A 16,949-nucleotide genomic window follows, 5' to 3' on the forward strand; every position below is an offset into this window, starting at 1 on the left:
GTGTATCTTGCTGTCTCTAGGAGGTGTGACACTATGGCAACAAAAACTGTTGGCTCCTCCCAGCAGGATATACCCGCCTTCAGGCTCTGAGCTAATCAGTTTAAGTTCCAGAGCAATAGGAGGAGACTAACAGGCCAAGAAAAACCCAGAACTGTCCGAGAACCAGAAGAAAAAACATAACTGAACACACCCTCGGACAGAGAACCAAGGAAAATTCCAAAAGGGTGGGAGCAGTGTCCCCCAATGGATCCTTCGAGAAAGAGATTTTGCGGTAAGTGTTAAAAAATCTCCTTTTCTCTATCCGCTCCATTGGGGGACACAGACCATGGGACGTACCAAAGCCGTCCCTTGGGTGGGCAGATAAGCAGTCAGGCAGATGGCTGCACCACTGCCGCCTGCAACACTTTACGGCCCAGACTAGCATCAGCCGATGCGAAGGTATGAACTCGGTAGAACCTCGAGAAAGTGTGCAAAGACGACCAGGTAGCCGCGTTGCAAATCTGCGAGGCCGAGGCTCTATTCTGGAGAGCCCAGGATGCCCCAACAGAACGGGTAGAATGAGCCACAACCCTGAAAGTAGGAATCTTCCCCTTACAGTGATAGGCCTCCGAAATGGCAGACCGAATCCACCGAGAAATGGAGGCCTTGGAAGCAGGTCGTCCCTTGCGACGACCTTCCGTAAGGACGAAAAAGGAATCACACTGACGAAACGAAGAAGTGATGGAGAGATAAGAGCGAACAGCCCGAAATACATCCAGCTTGTGTAGTAAGCGCTCCTTAGGATGAGAAGCAGGACAAAAAGACGGGAGGACAATGTCCTCATTGAGATGAAAGGCCGAAACCACCTTAGGCAAAAAGGAGGGATCTGGCCGGAAAACAACCTTGTCTTGGTGGATCACCAGAAACTGAGAACGGCAGGAGAAAGCTGCCAATTCAGACACCCTCCGGATGGAGGTGATAGCAACGAGAAACGCCACTTTCCAAGAAAAGAGGCGGAGAGACACCTCCCTAAGGGGCTCAAAGGGTGCTCCCTGGAGGGCACTCAGAACCAAATTCAAGTCCCAAGGGGGAGAGGGTGACCGATAAGGAGGAACAGCATGCGTCACTCCTTGAAGGAAAGTCCGGACATGAGAATTAGAAGCCAGGGGCCACTGGAAAAGAACAGTAAGGGCCGAAACCTGACCTTTAAGGGAACTGAGAGACAACCCTAGTTCCAACCCCGACTGCAAAAAGGAGAGAAGACGGGGAACCAAGAAAGTTACCAGGGAGAAGTCTTGAGCTTCACACCAACGAAAATAAGACCGTTAAGTATGGTGGTAAATTCTTGCAGAGGAGGGCTTACGAGCCTTGAGCATGGTGTGAATGACTTGGGAAGAGAACCCGCGGGCCCTCAAAATCACTGTCTCAACCGCCACGCCGTCAATTGCAGCAACAGTAAATTGGGGTGGCAAAGAGGACCCTGAGAGAGCAGGTCCGGACGGAGCGGAAGGCGCAATGGAGTGTCATCCATGAGCCTGACTACGTTGGCGTAACACGACCTTCGGGGCCAATCTGGAGATACCAGAATGGCGGGGACGTCCTCTGCCTTGAGCTTCCTCAGCACCCTGGGAAGGAGCGGAAGAGGAGGGAACAGATAGGGTAGGGCAAACCCAGCCCAAGGAATCACTGGGGCGTCCACGGCCAGAGCCTGAGGGTCCCGGGACTTGGACACAAACGGAAGGATCTTCCGATTGTGCCGGGACGGGAAGAGGTCCACGTCCGGAATGCCCCAGAGGTCGCAGAGTTGTGCGAAGACCTCTGGATGTAGAGACCACTCGCCGGGGTCGGGTGAGGACCGACTGAGGAAGTCCGCTTCCCAGTTGAGCACCCCGGAATGTGAATCGCCGAAATGGCCGGAACCTTGCTCTCCGCCCCGGTGAGAATCTTGGTCACCTCGGCCATGGCTGCCAAGCTGCGAGTGCCGCCCTGTCGATTTATGTACGCCACGGCCGTGGCGTTGTCCGACTGAACGTGGACAGGACGGGACTGAAGACGGGACTCCCAATGAACAAGACAAAGAAGAATCGCCCGTAATTCTAATATGTTTATCGGAAGAAGGGTCTCCTGGGGAGACCAGAGTCCCTGAACAGGCCGCCCCAGCCCGACAGGCTGGCATCTGTTGTAACAACCTGCCAGTGAAGGGGAAGAAACGACTGCCCTTGAAGAAGAAGGGGGGAGCGGAACCACCAGAGCAGAGACTGACTGACCCTGCGAGGGAGAACAATCTGACGATCGAGGGACAGAGGAGGCCTGTTGCATCGGGAAAGAATCGCCAGTTGAAGGGGGCGGTAATGAAACTGGGCAAAGGGTACGGCCTCCATAATTGCCACCATCCTACCCAGGAATTCCATAAAAGTGCGGATGGAGACTGATACCCGGGACCGAAGGGAGCGGACTCCCGATCGGAGCGCCAGACGTTTGTCCAGCGGAAGACAAATCCGGGCAGAGGCCGTGTTGAATTAAAGTTCCAGGAAGGTTACAGACTGGATAGGGCGGAGGACTGACTTGTCCCGGTTGACCATCCACCCGAAGCGAGTCAGAGTGTGGAGAGTGACGTCCAGATTCTCCAGAGTCTGGGCTCTGGTTAGAGCCTTGATGAGAAGGTCGTCCAGATAGGGTATCACCGAGATTCCCCTCGACCGTAACAGGCCCATCACTGGCACAAGGATCTTTGTAAAGACCCGAGGAGCCGTGGCTAGACCGAAGGGGAGAGCTACAAATTGAAAGTGCCCCTCCGGAACTGCAAAGCGGAGGTACCGATGATGGCCTGGAATATTGGCACATGGAGGTAGGCATCCTTGATGTCCACTGATGAAAGGAACTCCCCTTGTTCCAGGGACACCACCACCGAATGGAGAGATTCCATTCGGAAGTGGCGGATGAGAAGGTGATGGTTGAGACGCTTGAGGTCCAAAATTGGACGCACAGAACTGTCCTTCTTGGAAACCACAAAAAGATTTGAATAGAAACCCTGAAACCGTTCCCCTGGAGGAACGGGAACAATAACCCCCTGAAGAAGCAGAGACTGGAGAGCCGCTCGAAATTGCTTCGCCAGAGGAGGAGACAGGGGGGCCCGGGAGCGAAAAAAGCGATCCCTCGGAAGGGAGGCAAATTCGATCCGGTAACCGTTGGACACCACATCCCTGTTCCAAGAGTCCTGAATGTGAGAGGTCCAAATGTCTCGAAAAAACAAGAGATGACCTCCCACCTGAGAAGAAACCGCAGGTGGGGGCCTCACTTCATGCAGAAGTGGGCTTGCGGTTGCCCGGTTTGGGCGGTTGGAGTCTGACTTCCAAGACGGGCGTGCCCGGAACGAGGGAGCCTTCTTGTCCCGTGAGGGCGCCTGCTCAGACCCTTTACTGGGGCCAGAGGTCTGAAAGGACCGAAAGGAAAAGGACTTCCTTTGGGAAGTAGGGCGAGCCTTAGTTTGAGGTAACAAGGAACTCTTACCTCCCATTGCCTCAGAAATAATCTCATCAAGGCGTTTGCCAAAAAGACGGCCGCCCATAAGAGGAAGTTCAGTGAGAGACCTTTTGGAAGTGGCATCCGCATTCCAAGCTTTAAGCCACATACAGCGGCGGAGGGCTGCTAGGTGACCCACAGCAAAGGCAGAACAACGGGCTGACTGCATGGAAGCTGCGCACAGAAAGTCCCCAGCTTTAGCGCATTGGAGAGCCAGAGCAGATAGATCCTCTGGGGGGGATCCGCTAAGATATCCTGATGGAGCTTTTGGCACCACTCCGACAGGGCCTTGGACACCCATGTTGAGGCGAAGATGGGAATAAGAGAAGAGCCAGCTGCTACAGAAGCAAACTTCGCTAAAGATTCTACCTACTTGTCTGCGGGATCCATGAAGGCAGCGGCATCTTCCAGAGGCAGTGTAGTCGCCTTAGAGATCCGGGAGATTGGTGGATCCACTGAGGGAGGGGAAACTACCTTAGCGACAAGGTCCTTGTCAAATGGATAACATTCTTGAATTGTCTTGATTCCCGGGAATCTCTTGCCTGGATGTTTCCATGCGGATTCCAGAATGTCATCAAAGTCAGTGAGAGAGCTGAACCTTTTATGTGCTGGCTTAGTACGATGAAAGGATACTTCTGGATTGACATCCGAAGATCCTGGGTCCTCCAAGGGAAAGGTGTCTCTTATGGCTGTCACCAATGAGTTCACCATAGCAATTGAGTCCGATCAGATGCCGGTTCGGAAGCCTCGTCCACTAGTTCACCAGGGGAATGTGAATGAGTAGAGGCAGTCTTGTAGGGGGGCGATCCAGACCGGGTACTCCGAGAACATCCTCGACATTTGTGCCCAGATGAGAGGGAGGGGCGGGACCCGCGAGGGGAATGCCCATGTCTATCCGAAGACTAAATGGAAGAGTCAGACGAGGCACCCCTAGCACGCTTGTGAGAGCGTGAGGTACGAGGGGACGAAGAGCGGGCCCTCTCAGAGGTCCCGCGCCGGGATGATCCCTTCAAAGCAGACACCATTTTGCGGGAGGCCGCAGCCTTCGAACGGGAAACTTGGGACAAGTCAGCCATACACTGGGTCAGGGAAGAAACCCAGGCTGGAGGAGCGGCTGAACCCACCGGGACTGAAGGGGCTTCAGGGGGTCTGGGGGAGCAAGCGGGCTCAGCGGAGCCAGGCATCTTGGATTACAGTGCTTACAGGTATAGTAAGTCACTAAATTCCCAGGTTTCTGTTTAGAGGGATGAACAGCCCTGGGTAAGGACATAATGGGGTAAAAAGGAGAAGACAGGCACTTTCTCACCCAGATCTGTGTCCCCTGTCAGCTGCAATGAGGAGAAATTGCTCCGTGCAGCTAGCTAGACTCATAAGGCCAGCCAATAGGGAGGGAGGGGCGTGCCTGGAGCAAGGTACCAAGAAACTGACCCCTAAACACAGAAAATCGCGCCCACGGTGCTGATTTGGCGCTGCTTCGCGCCTCTGAGAGCTCCTCCCAGTCAGTGGGCGGAGCTACAAGCGTCGAGGAAGAAGTTTCATGGTGCCCGCTCCTTGTCCCGAGCGCCCATCAGACTGTATATGCGCTCGGGGGAACGGAGCGGGCTGTCAGAGCGCCGGCAGTCTCTGCCGGCGAAATGAAAGTGAAACTGAGCCAGCGCTGAAGTGCCCGGCTCATAACAGCACCGCGGCTGCAGCCGCGTATAAGGCGATGTGAAGGGAGATATAAGCCGTGGCTGAGAGCGCTCGAGATGAAAAGCGCCGCGGCTGACAGCCGCATATGAGGCGCTAAGTAGTGTCCAAAAAACTCACACCACACACACATAATAAAGGAATTTTTGTAATATATGCTCCCTTAGTGTAACTGCTCCCCCAGCAAATGCAGCCCCTGTTAAAAAAAAAAGCCCCAAAAACTGAGGTGGGCCAAAACAGGGGGTCTCCAGAGGTTGCGAGGCTGTACCTGTGGAAAAAGGTACTTAACTCAGTCAGAAGAACTTACCCAATGGAGTCTTCAGTGAAGTCTTCAGTCAGCTTATGGTCCCTGCATCACGCCTGGCTGCTATAGCGTGAGCGAGGCGAGCAGAGACATAGGGGGACCCGGACCCATGAGGTACCACCCAGGCGCTGACCGTTGGCGAGGGGGGGGGGGTTAACAGCGCATATACGCATTGTCTGTGCCCCCTTACTCGCAATGGGGAAACAGGGAACCGCAGTCCCTGAGTCCCCACCTGAAAACAGAAAGAAAAAGGAATAAAAAAACTAACACGTCCCTATACTAGGAAAACAAAAAACAAAAGACCTGGTCTGGATAGCCCAGACCATGTCCACCTCTTTCAGACACTAAGATTAAACTGATTAGCTCAGAGCCTGAAGGCGGGTATATCCTGCTGGGAGGAGCCAACTGTTTTCTTTGCCATAGTGTCACACCTCCTAGAGACAGCAAGATACACCCCCACGGTCTGTGTCCCCCAATAGAGCCGATAGAGAAATATATATTACCTTTAATTTAAGATGTCAAAAAATCTGTGTATGTCTTGAAAAAAAATAATTTTGAGAATTCAGTGTTACAAGTGGGTAAATTATGCGTTGGGCAAGGCTAAACCCCACCCTGGCCATAAAAAGGTTAACAACATCAGTTGTATTGATTAAGAAGGCCTCAACATCAAACACTGCATTAACATATTATGACGTGTAAAGAAGTTATGTCGCACAACACATAAGGTATAACTTTCCTGTGTTCACAGCTTATTTGCAGTTACTCACAAGTCATTTGGTGCAATCTCAGGGAAAACCGAACCACTACCGATGACAAAAACGAGCAAACCATGCACTTCTCTCCCCACTCTGTGTCTATGAGATCAGGATGGCCCCATAGACTTACATTATGATATATGATTTTGTTTTTCATTACAGTGCCCATTTAACTATAATATTGATGGCCTATCCTTAGGATAGGACTTCAATTTGTGGGCACCCAACTCCTTACAGTGTCCTCTTCATTGTTTACTATACACACAGTTCAACACATTCTCACCAAAAACAATGAGGCCAAATATGGAAAAAATTCATATACTTTATTGAAAATACAGTAAAAACTTATATTAAAAAATTATATAACAATAATAAATCGGTGGTCATAAAACACACACTGCAAGAGAATGATGAGAATGTCCCGTATGAATAAACAGAATGCACAAAATACAAAAAGTCTCATCCAAAATGGTGGCGTACCACATGGGATATGTCAATATGTAAACACATAATATGTATAAGAATGAGACTATGAGGAACAGGAATCGAATACAAAGAAAGAAAGGGCAGGGTAAACAAAGAATGGAAAAAGCAAACAGATTCTGGTCATGCACCCTATCCTGGGACAGCTCACCTACCCTACAGCTCAACACATACTGTAGCAGCTCCCCCAGTCAGCTGATCAGTGGGGTAACCTGGGTATTAGACCTAGAACATTTAAAGCTTCCGCAAAATGATTTAAAGGGGTTCTCCGGAGCTTACACATCTACAGGGCCGACGACTACAGGGCCGGCGGCGTGTGACATCACGCCTCCGCCCCGTGTGACGTCACGCTCCGCCCCTCAATGCAAGCCGACGGGAGGGGGCGTGATAGCTATCAAGCCCCCTCCCGTAGGCTTGCCTTGAGGGGCGGAGCGTGACGTCACATGGGGCGGAGGCGTGATGTCACACGCCGCCGACCCTGTAGTCACCCGTAATCAGACCCGGAATGAGCACGCTCCGGGGACGGATTACAAACGGGGTGCCGCGTGCATGAACACGGGCGTCCCCAGCGGCGGGACTCCCGCGATCAGGCATCTTATCCCCTATCCTTTGGATAGGGGATAAGATGTGTAAGCACCGGAGAACCCCTTTAATGTATTTTCTACATAGTCCTGGTGACCAGCATTATCTTAATTATTCACAAGTCTACCTGGACATAACCACGTACCTTGTTTGTGACTAAACTCTATCTGTCTCTCCAGGGAGGGGTCTACATCTACGATGGTAGAAGGCTTCAGTACCTGCGTTGAAGCTACAGCTTGTCGAACTGATCGTCTCCGTATCGCTTCATAAAACAAAATGAACAAAAACTAAATTAAAAGACTGCTGAGAAAAATATCTCCAGTCAATACAAGTCAACTCTGATCACTAGATTCTTCATGAGGTCCTGGATTTTTGGATTTTACCATGTTCAAGACCATTCAGACCAGTGTTTTCCTACCAATGGCTCTCCAGCTGTTGCATCCTTATAACTCCAAGCATGTCCTGAATGCTAAAGGCTGTGGGGGCATGATGGGAGTTGTCGGTTTGCAACAGCTGGAGAGCCACATGTTTGAAAACATGCGTTTACTTGTTAATTTATCTGAAATAACCTGTTAAAGGTTTATTAAAATTATAGACATTTATGGCATATCTACAGGCTCCATTTCTACAAGTGTGCATGGCAGTTTTCATAATCCCATAGATACCAACGGAGAAGATTGCACTATTGCCCAGTCACCACTCCAATCATTCCATACCGTACCACAAAGATGGGCTCTGGATGTAAAATCTAGAACAGGGTCCCTATCTACTGCCCCTTATAGTGCAAGGGGGCAACTGGGCAAGACTATGGACAGAAATGGACCAGCCAGGTGACCATTGTGATAAGCACAAGATGCCTGATAGCGGGGGGGGCCCGCTGCGTGATGTCCGTCACGCCCCCTCCCATAGACATGAATGGAGGGGGCGTGGCGTGACGTCATGTCCCCAGTCCTGGAAACCCGGAGGTTTCCAAAACTGGAGACTCAGCACCCGAATAGAATGCGGGTGCTGCAGGGAGATCGCGGGGGGTCTTAGCAGCGGTCAGACATTTTATCCCCTATCCTTTGGATAGGGTATAAAATGTTTTTTGCCCGGAATACCCTTTTAAATCTAAATATACATAATTGTCTAACAAGACATATGTGTACATACCTCCTTCTGACACATCAATTGCACTATCTACATCCTGGTCCTGATCCATGTAAGAAGACCTAGGACCCAAGTCAGGTTGAAATGAAGGATTATCTAGAAAATAAAATGAAAAATGTGTTAAATATGTTCTCTGGGGTATGTGCAATCCAACATTTGTGGAATTTTCTGTTTATTACCACTATAATGACATGGCACCATATTTGTTAAATATTAATTCTCAATTTTTTAGGCATCAAATCAAATGTATTACTGTCATGTGAAACCAGCCTTATCCTGAAGGATAAACTGGGAAATGGGAGATATTTGGACTTTTTCACAGTCTTGTGTTTATTAAAAAGGAGCAATTTTAAAGGATTTATTCACATTAAATGGTTTTAAATCTGTTCTTTTAAAATGCATCATTCCTAAACACTGTTTGACTGTTATGTTGCCAGTTTCTGGAGGTACTTCTTTGCTTACTACAAGGAACAACCATGATGGTGATAATAACATATGTATTACACACAGTTTTACCAGAGTATTTACCATGGCACATCCCCTGCAGCTATAGTGACATTTCGTGGCGTACCACAACACAGGTTATATGTACAGTTAGGGCTTGTTCACATCTATACCACAGCAGGACATCAGCCGATACTTTTAAATGGTACCTAAACATTTGCTGTGACACTATGCTATACCCATAAACTGTCAAAAGTATGTAGGTGTTGGCTATGTTTTGTCCCCTGTCCAATTGGCTATGATTTTTTTCTGCTAGAAAACTTCTGCACATCACACTTTTCTGTACCACACAAAAAATCTTATACAAGGTTTTCCCCTAGTATATTAGTAACGTATGGTGTGGTATAGGTACAGGGGCGTAGCTATAGAGTTGGCAGAGGTAGCAGTAGCATCGGGGGCCCCGTTTCCCCAAAGCACATCTGCCCCATAAGAGACCAGCATTATTATTGGCATATGGGGTCCTGTTGCAGAGTTTGCATCGGGGCCCGGAAGCTACAAGCTACGACCCTGTATAGGTACGTGTGTGTGTAGGTTCAAAACATGTACTTGTTTTGTTTTTTAAAGTATATTTTTAAAATGTATGCAAATCACATACAATTATATACAAACGTATTGGAGTATGAATGTATCCGATAAAAAATGTACACAACATTGGTATGGTTTTGGTACATATGTTTGTCGTATTATTTCCAAACCAGGGTGGCGCCAGCTGTTGAAAATCTACAACTCCCAGCATTCCCTGGAAGTTGTAGTTTTGCAGCAGCTGGAGGCAACCTAGTTTGGAAACACTTTCAGACGTTTTGTGATATAGATGTACCCTTACATCATGTAAAAGTATCAAACTAGTCATAAGAATATAATTGTTACGCCGAGCGCTCTGGGTCCCTGCTCCTCCCCGGAGCGCTCGCGGCGTTCTCCTCTCTGCAGCTCCCCGGTCAGACCCGCAGACCAGGAGCGCTGCACTGTCCCTGCCGGCGGGGATGCGATCCGCGTAGCGGGACGCGCCCGCCCGCGGGTCGCATCCCAATCTACTCACCTGTCCCGTTACCCGGCTGTAACTTCCCGGCGCGCGCGGCCCCGCTCTCTAGGGCACGCGCACACCGGCTCTCTGTGATTTAAAGGGCCAGTGCGCCATTGATTGGTTCCTGGCCCAATCAGTATCTGCACCTGTGCCTTCCCTATATAAACCCACTTCCCCTTCCTGTCCTTGCCGGATCTTGTTGCCTAGTGCCTAGTGAAAGCGTTTTTGTGTGTGTACATTTCCAGTGTTTCCAGACCTTCTGCCGTTGCCCTTGACTACGAACCTTTGCCGCCTGCCCTGACCTTCTGCTACGTCTGACCTCACCTCTGTCTAGTCCTCCTGTACCACGCCAGTCTCAGCAGTCAGTAAGGTTGAGCCGCTACCAGTGGACACGACCTGGTTGCTACCGCCGCAGCAAGACCATCCCGCTTTGCGGCGGGCTCTGGTGAAAACCAGTAGCAACTTAGAACCGGTCCTCCGGTACGGTCCATGCCAATCCCTCACTGACACAGAGGATCCACCTCCAGCCTGCCGAATCCTGACAATAATAACCTGCAAAATCTGCGTATATGCATTTTGTGGGGTAAAGAAAAGTGCATTGTGCAAGATATAAAAAAAAAATCATTGCCAATTGTACAGGGAGCACCACATAGCCAAAAGTGCCCTACTTTTAACTAGATTGACAAGAGACACGTATTTGTACATTTACACGATCCCAACTCACAGTGGGTAACCTGCTGCAGAAAATCCTCAGTGAGTTGGGCCATATTCACACATCGGAATTTCCATGTGGAATTCCGCACTGGAATTCCGCCAAAGATTTGGGAGCAGCAGAGTCCCATTGTATTCAATGGGATTCTGCAGTGCTGTGCACATGGTGGAATTTCTGCGCCCTGATGTTCCTGGCATAGAAATGTCGTTTTCCATGTCTGCAGAAAGAATGTTCATTCTTTATGCAGACTCCGCACATTCTGAGCGTGTGAACAGAGCCCTATGCTACTATTCACTTCAATGGGTCCTCTGACAATTTGCAAATCGACCACTATTGCAGATTTTCAGCAGATTCTTTGACGTGAATGTTAGCGTAACTCGCAGCAGATTTCCCGCAGTGGGTTACCCGCTGTGAGTTACAAATGTGTGGCTGTACACTTAAACATACTGCAGTGGTGTGGATGTGAACAAGGCTTAAGGTTTGTACTTACATTGCCCAAAAATATCTGGCTCATCTTCAGATGGAGGGTATCTGGGTATCTCTTGATTATAATCCATGTTGAACCGTACAGCGTTCACTGGTGAATGGCTTCCCCTCCAGTCTCTCCTTTGTATCGGATACCTGACATCATCTCCCTCTTCATATGGGTTGATCCGGAAGGATGAGTGCTGCCTGTTTGTGGGTTATAAAAGATTGATATGGCTAAAAACCACATAAAAATAAAATCACATCAACTCCAGTTCTTCTCTATCAACACATAAATACTGTATTCCAACTGCATCAAAGTTAGATATGGTTTTAGGGAAGTTCGCTTTGATGTACAAGTGAACAGTTTTTTTGTCAAGAAAACCTCTATAAGGGACAGATGGCAGGATCCCCCCACCTTCAGCTCTACACTAATAGAATTGAGGAGGCAGCCATCTTGTGTGGTTGTTGGAGCACATACCAGATACTATGTGTTGCTATGCAACAGCCAGAGCTGTGAGACACTGAGGGAGATTTATCAAACCGTGTGCAAGGGAATAGTAGTGCAGCAACCAAAAAGCTTTTGTTTTATGAAAAAGACCTCTGAAAAAATGAAAGCCGACTGCACCACAATTCATCTCATCTAAACCAGTGCAGAGGAAAAGTTGACCAGTTGCCCATAGCAACCAATCAGATCGCTTCTTTTATTTTTAACAAGGCCTCTGAAAAATGAAAGAAGTGATCTGATTGGTTGCTATGGGCAACTGGTCAACTTTTTCTCTGCACAGGTTTTGCTAAATCTCCCCAATCGTATTTTAACACATATTGCCCCCCACCCCAAGCAAATTTTAGGAAAACAATCACTTTAAAAAAAACAATCCAGCTACTGGTTTGTGGTATTACAAATAAATGATGGGCAATGGTCTAATACATAGTTGTGCCATATAGGGTGAATTTTTACTTAAAGAAGCATGGGTTGGCATATGTCCTCTATGCATCTCTATAGGAGAGCCCGAGATACTCAAGCTGGTGTGCTCATGTATCTCAGGCTCTCCCATTGAGAAACTTTGAAGGAGCGTGTCGGTTATCTCTTTGTGCCATGGTGCAGGAGCAATCGGACCCCCCCGCACACACATGATCTGACACTTATACCCTGCCCTACAGATAAGGGGTACGTTTTTTTAGATTAGACAACTCCTTTAGAGTAGGGTCACACGTAGTGTATATGCTACATATTTGACGCTGCCTATTTTAGTGCTTGCAAGGTCTATGGGTGTTAAATATTACTCCCATAGACTTTGCTAGCACAGACCTATGAAGCGTCAAACATGCAGAGTCAAATATGCAGCATAAAATACAATGCATATACGCTACGTGTGACCCTACCCTTAAGGGTAAGGTCACACATTCCGTATTTTGCTACTGAATTTTTTCCTGGACATCGAAGTCAATGGGTATCAAAATATACAGTTGATTTTGCTACCCATTGACTTCAATGGGTACAAAAATATGCAGCAGCAAATACGCAGAAAAATATGTTACATGTGACCTTACTCTTAGAGTTTATTCAGGCGAACAGCATCCTGCACATATTTGATGTACAGGATTTGAAGTTGCAGAATTTATGCTGCAGATTTCAATATAAACTAAATGGCTAAACACAGCTACAAATCTGCAGCTTCAAATCCTGCATATCAAATATATGCAGGATACTGAATATGCGAATAGATCATTAAAGGGGTATTCCAGGATTTTTTTTTATTTGACTATGCTACAGGGGCTGTAAAGTTAGTGAAGTTCATAATATAGTGTCTGTACCTGTGTGTGACAATTTTCTCACAATTCTTCTATGATTTTCACTCCAATTTATTTATTTTTAACAGCATACAAAATTACTGTTGTCTCAGATTTTTCCCAGGTTGCAATGTGGCCGAGACCTGACTCACTAGTCAGCTGATAACAGGGAGCCTGTCTGCTTCAAAGAGTGGAGGGATCGCTTGGTGGGAGAGAGATCAATCTGCAACTAATGCAACAGCTGTAGGCACCCTGATTGAAAACCACAGGTCTTTTGAATGGATGCAACTAGTTTATGTTTCAATGGGGGGGGGTGGCTGATGTGTGGGAGGGAGAAAAAGGGAATTATGGGATTTGTAGGCAAAAGAAGAAAACTCAAACGGGAAATACCAGTTCACAAAAAGCTAACCACAGTGTTATGGTAATCTCACAACATAGCCATGTATCCCCAAGACAAGCGCAGATCCTTCCTAAGCATGTCCATTACTGTCTGCCAGGTACGTACTAAAATCACCTTTTGGTGGATAACCCCTTAAAGGGGTTATCCAGGATAAAAAATTAAAAAAAGGAAGGAGTTTTGGAATTTTGTATTCTATTCTATTCATAAATAACCCCTTTAAATGACATAAAATCTATAGGATGCAAAAAAAAAATAAAGGGGGGGGTTTCAACTGAAGCAAAATGTAGCAAAGAAAAATAAATGTAACAATAAATTAAAATAAATGTAAAAAATTGAGACTGGGGGCCACATGATCTGTGACCTAGCCTAGGATTTTATTAATGGGGTACACATTTGTCATTTAGTATGGACGGCTTTACAAGAAGTCATTCAGTGGATAGTACTGTTGCCTTGCAGAACTGGGGTCCTGGGTTTGAATTGATCCAAAAGTACGGTACCTTAACAAGGAATTTGTATGCATTTATGACTTTCCTCTGGGATATTGGTTTCCTTCCCCCAATAGGCCTTGTACAAAGTTGTGCCTAGTGTGTGTGACAAAGGAAAATTCAACTGTGTGCTCCATTGAGAACAGGTATTGATGGGTATGATGACAACCTCTGTATGGCACTGTATGTTGGTGAAAGGAACTGCACATATGGTAAAATAATAAAAATAAATCAAATGTTTTACTAAATTATAATGCCATACCCTCGGTCAATCTCCAGAGTCTCTGAGTCATGGTAAGCAGGGTTGTGGAACCCATCATTGTACGCCATGATATTGTCACTTCTAATGCTCTTCACTTCACCTTAGAACATTCTTTTCCATTTTATTCTGGGGGAAAAAGAATAATAATAAAAAAATGATATGAAGTCTAAGTCAAATTGTCTATGATTTAACAATAATCAACCTAAAGTTATTAACCATAATAGAAGTAGAACATATACACTTAGTATTGTACTGTATTAGCAATATCAAGTTAGAAGAATTTGGCTAATACAGCGTTTCCCATCCAGGATGCCTCCAGCTGTTGCAAAACTACAACTCCCAGCATGCCTGGACAGTCTTTGGCTGTCGAGGCATACTGTGGGAGTTGTAGGTTTGCAACAGCTGGAGGCACTCTGGTTGGAAAAAACTTTGTTAATTGATTAATTGATGTTAGGACATCTTACTCACTTGTATTGTTAATTTCCTGAACCAGTAGGTCGTGGCCCCAGTAGGTAATGTCCCAGTAGGTAGTGGCCCTGGTATATCATACCCCCGGGTAGGTAATGCCCCCAGTACATAGTGCCTACCAGGTAGGTGGTGCACCCAATTGTTAGAGGCCCCTATTAGATCATACCTCCAATACATAGTGACCCCAAGGTAGGTAGTGCCTCCATGAAGGTAATGCCCCCAGTATATAGTGCTCCCCAGCTAGGTAGTGCCCATCAGGTTGGGTAGTATCCTCATGTAGGTAATGCTTCCAGTAAGTTGTAGCCCCAGGTAGTTCATGCCCCCACATAGGGACTTCTCTGATGAAATTACATCATCATGGGGCCTGCAGCGCAATCCACGCTCCTGTGCATACATTACATATGCCATTTGTGTAATGTACATACATGTGCAGAAGACTGCTATAGCCTATACCTACATTATGTATGCAATTTGCACAGAATGTACAGAAGCAGGAGACCACTGCTTAAACAGCGGTCTTCTGCTTCTGTGCTGGGGATGCCGCAGGGGGAGTTAAGTGGGTGCCTTGGCCCTTTACTGCGGTACTGGCTGTTCCCCTCTGATGGCGGCCCTGCTTGTCTGTTAAAAATCTTCTTGGGGCAGCAATTTGCCACACCTGTCATCTGGGGAACGTGCCGCCTGGGTCCAATGGACCCAGTGGGACCCATTGTAGGGCCAGCTCTGCTCATCTCCTGCAACCTCACGGGCTGGGCAGATTTCTCCTCTTCAACTTGCTACCCCACTAGTTGAGGCAATAGGCACAATTTTTCTTTGGTCAAAGTGAGTGGCCATCTTGACTAGCTATCTTCCATTTGTGACCCTTGAACACTGTCAATAACACCAAGCCTAATACACAAGGTGCTGACCTCTGGTCTTCCTTTTTTTTCTTCTCTATAGGATTGCAAAACCATGGCAGCCTTGTCATAACTGTGATAACAATGCATCTCATCCACAAAGTGTGTAAAAGGCCTAAAGCTACAGAACTTGATCTACAACTGATCTAAGACTACTGCAACAAAATAGCGTGCTGGCACTGTCCTGCCAAGAACTGTTGTAAGTCCTCGTTACAAACACCTTTTAACCCCTTAAATGGGTACTCCACTAGAAATGTTTTTGTTTTTTGTTTTTTTTAAATCAACTGGTGCCAGAAAGTTAAACAGATTTGTAAATTACTTTTATTAAAAAATCTTAATCCTTCCAGTACTTATCAGCTGCTGTTAATATCGACAGGAAGTTCTTTTCTTTTTGAATTTCCTTTCTGCCTGACCACAGTGCTCTCTGCTGACACCTCTGTCCATTTTAGGAAATGTTTTTGCACTATTACATGCAATCTTTGGATTGCATGCACTGTTCAATGCTATGCCATAGCATAGCATTGATCAGTGTTATTGATGCTCTGCTGCTCCAACCTGCCATGGCTGGCTGGAGCGTCAGATCATCAATCTGATGGAAAGGAGGCAGTTAAGGGCACTCTCACCATCCTCTAAGCTGATCAGCTCCACTGAGCTGCTGGCACTGTTTTACTTAAATTTTAGATGTCGCTATCAACTTTGATCGCGGCGTCTAAAGGGTTAATGCCGGGCATCCCCGCAATCAGTGATGTTCGGCATTAGACACGCGTCCCAGCGGCTGATAGCAACTGGGATCACCCTGCTATGATGCGTGATCAGCTCCTGAGCCTGCACCATAGAAGGGGAGCCGGCGCAGGGCGTACAGGTACGCCCTGCATCCTTAAGGATATAATGAAATGTAGTGGATTTGGTGCAGATTTGATGCGCAGGATACGTGTACATGTGAATACTTCCTAAGGGTAAGGTCGAATGTAGCACATCCGCAGTGTATATAATGCTCTGGATGCGCTACTGACCGCCCCTAGATTCAGCCACTTACTCTACTTTGTGCGTGTGTCCCTGCTATGTCTGCCTGTAGCAGCAGTCCACTGCAATGAGTAAACACAGGGGGTTCTCCAAGTCATGTGCAGTGTACTTACAGACATCGTAGTCGCTCCCTCTGCTAAGTTGAGAGCGGCCGCGATGTTTGTGAGTACAATGCGCATGCGCGGATTGCTGCTACGAGCAGACACATCAAGGACACATGGGCAAAGAAGGAGGCTAACTCTAGGGGTGGTCAGTAGCACATCTGCAGCGTCAAATACGCTTAGGGTGTATTCACCCGTACAGTACACTGCGCATTAAATTTACAGCAGATCCAATACATTTCAATATACCCTTGGTACAATAAACAGGACTTACAATAGTTCTCGGCAGGCCAGCGCCAGCACGCTATTTTGTTGCAGTACTCTTAGATCAGTTGCAGAGCACATTCTATAGCTTAAG

General features: G+C 47.3%; 1 protein-coding gene across 5 annotated transcripts in view; it reads right to left on the reverse strand.

The window, feature by feature from the left end:
* The window catches only part of TMC5 (transmembrane channel like 5), a 134,769-nt gene that overhangs the window by 77,553 nt on the left and 40,267 nt on the right, over positions 1 to 16,949 (reverse strand). For 2 of the 5 annotated variants that reach the window (XM_056536130.1, XM_056536129.1), the window contains exons 2-5: positions 14,107 to 14,232; positions 11,191 to 11,372; positions 8,467 to 8,559; positions 7,460 to 7,576 (exon numbers count right to left, since the gene is read on the reverse strand). In XM_056536130.1, coding sequence (XP_056392105.1) covers positions 7,460 to 7,576; positions 8,467 to 8,559; positions 11,191 to 11,372; positions 14,107 to 14,174 — 460 coding nt within the window. In that variant the 5' untranslated portion in view covers positions 14,175 to 14,232. The other 3 variants (XM_056536133.1, XM_056536131.1, XM_056536132.1) reach the window with 3 other exon arrangements.

Source organism: Hyla sarda, chromosome 8 (assembly GCF_029499605.1).
Source record: "Hyla sarda isolate aHylSar1 chromosome 8, aHylSar1.hap1, whole genome shotgun sequence".
NCBI lineage: Eukaryota > Metazoa > Chordata > Amphibia > Anura > Hylidae > Hyla > Hyla sarda.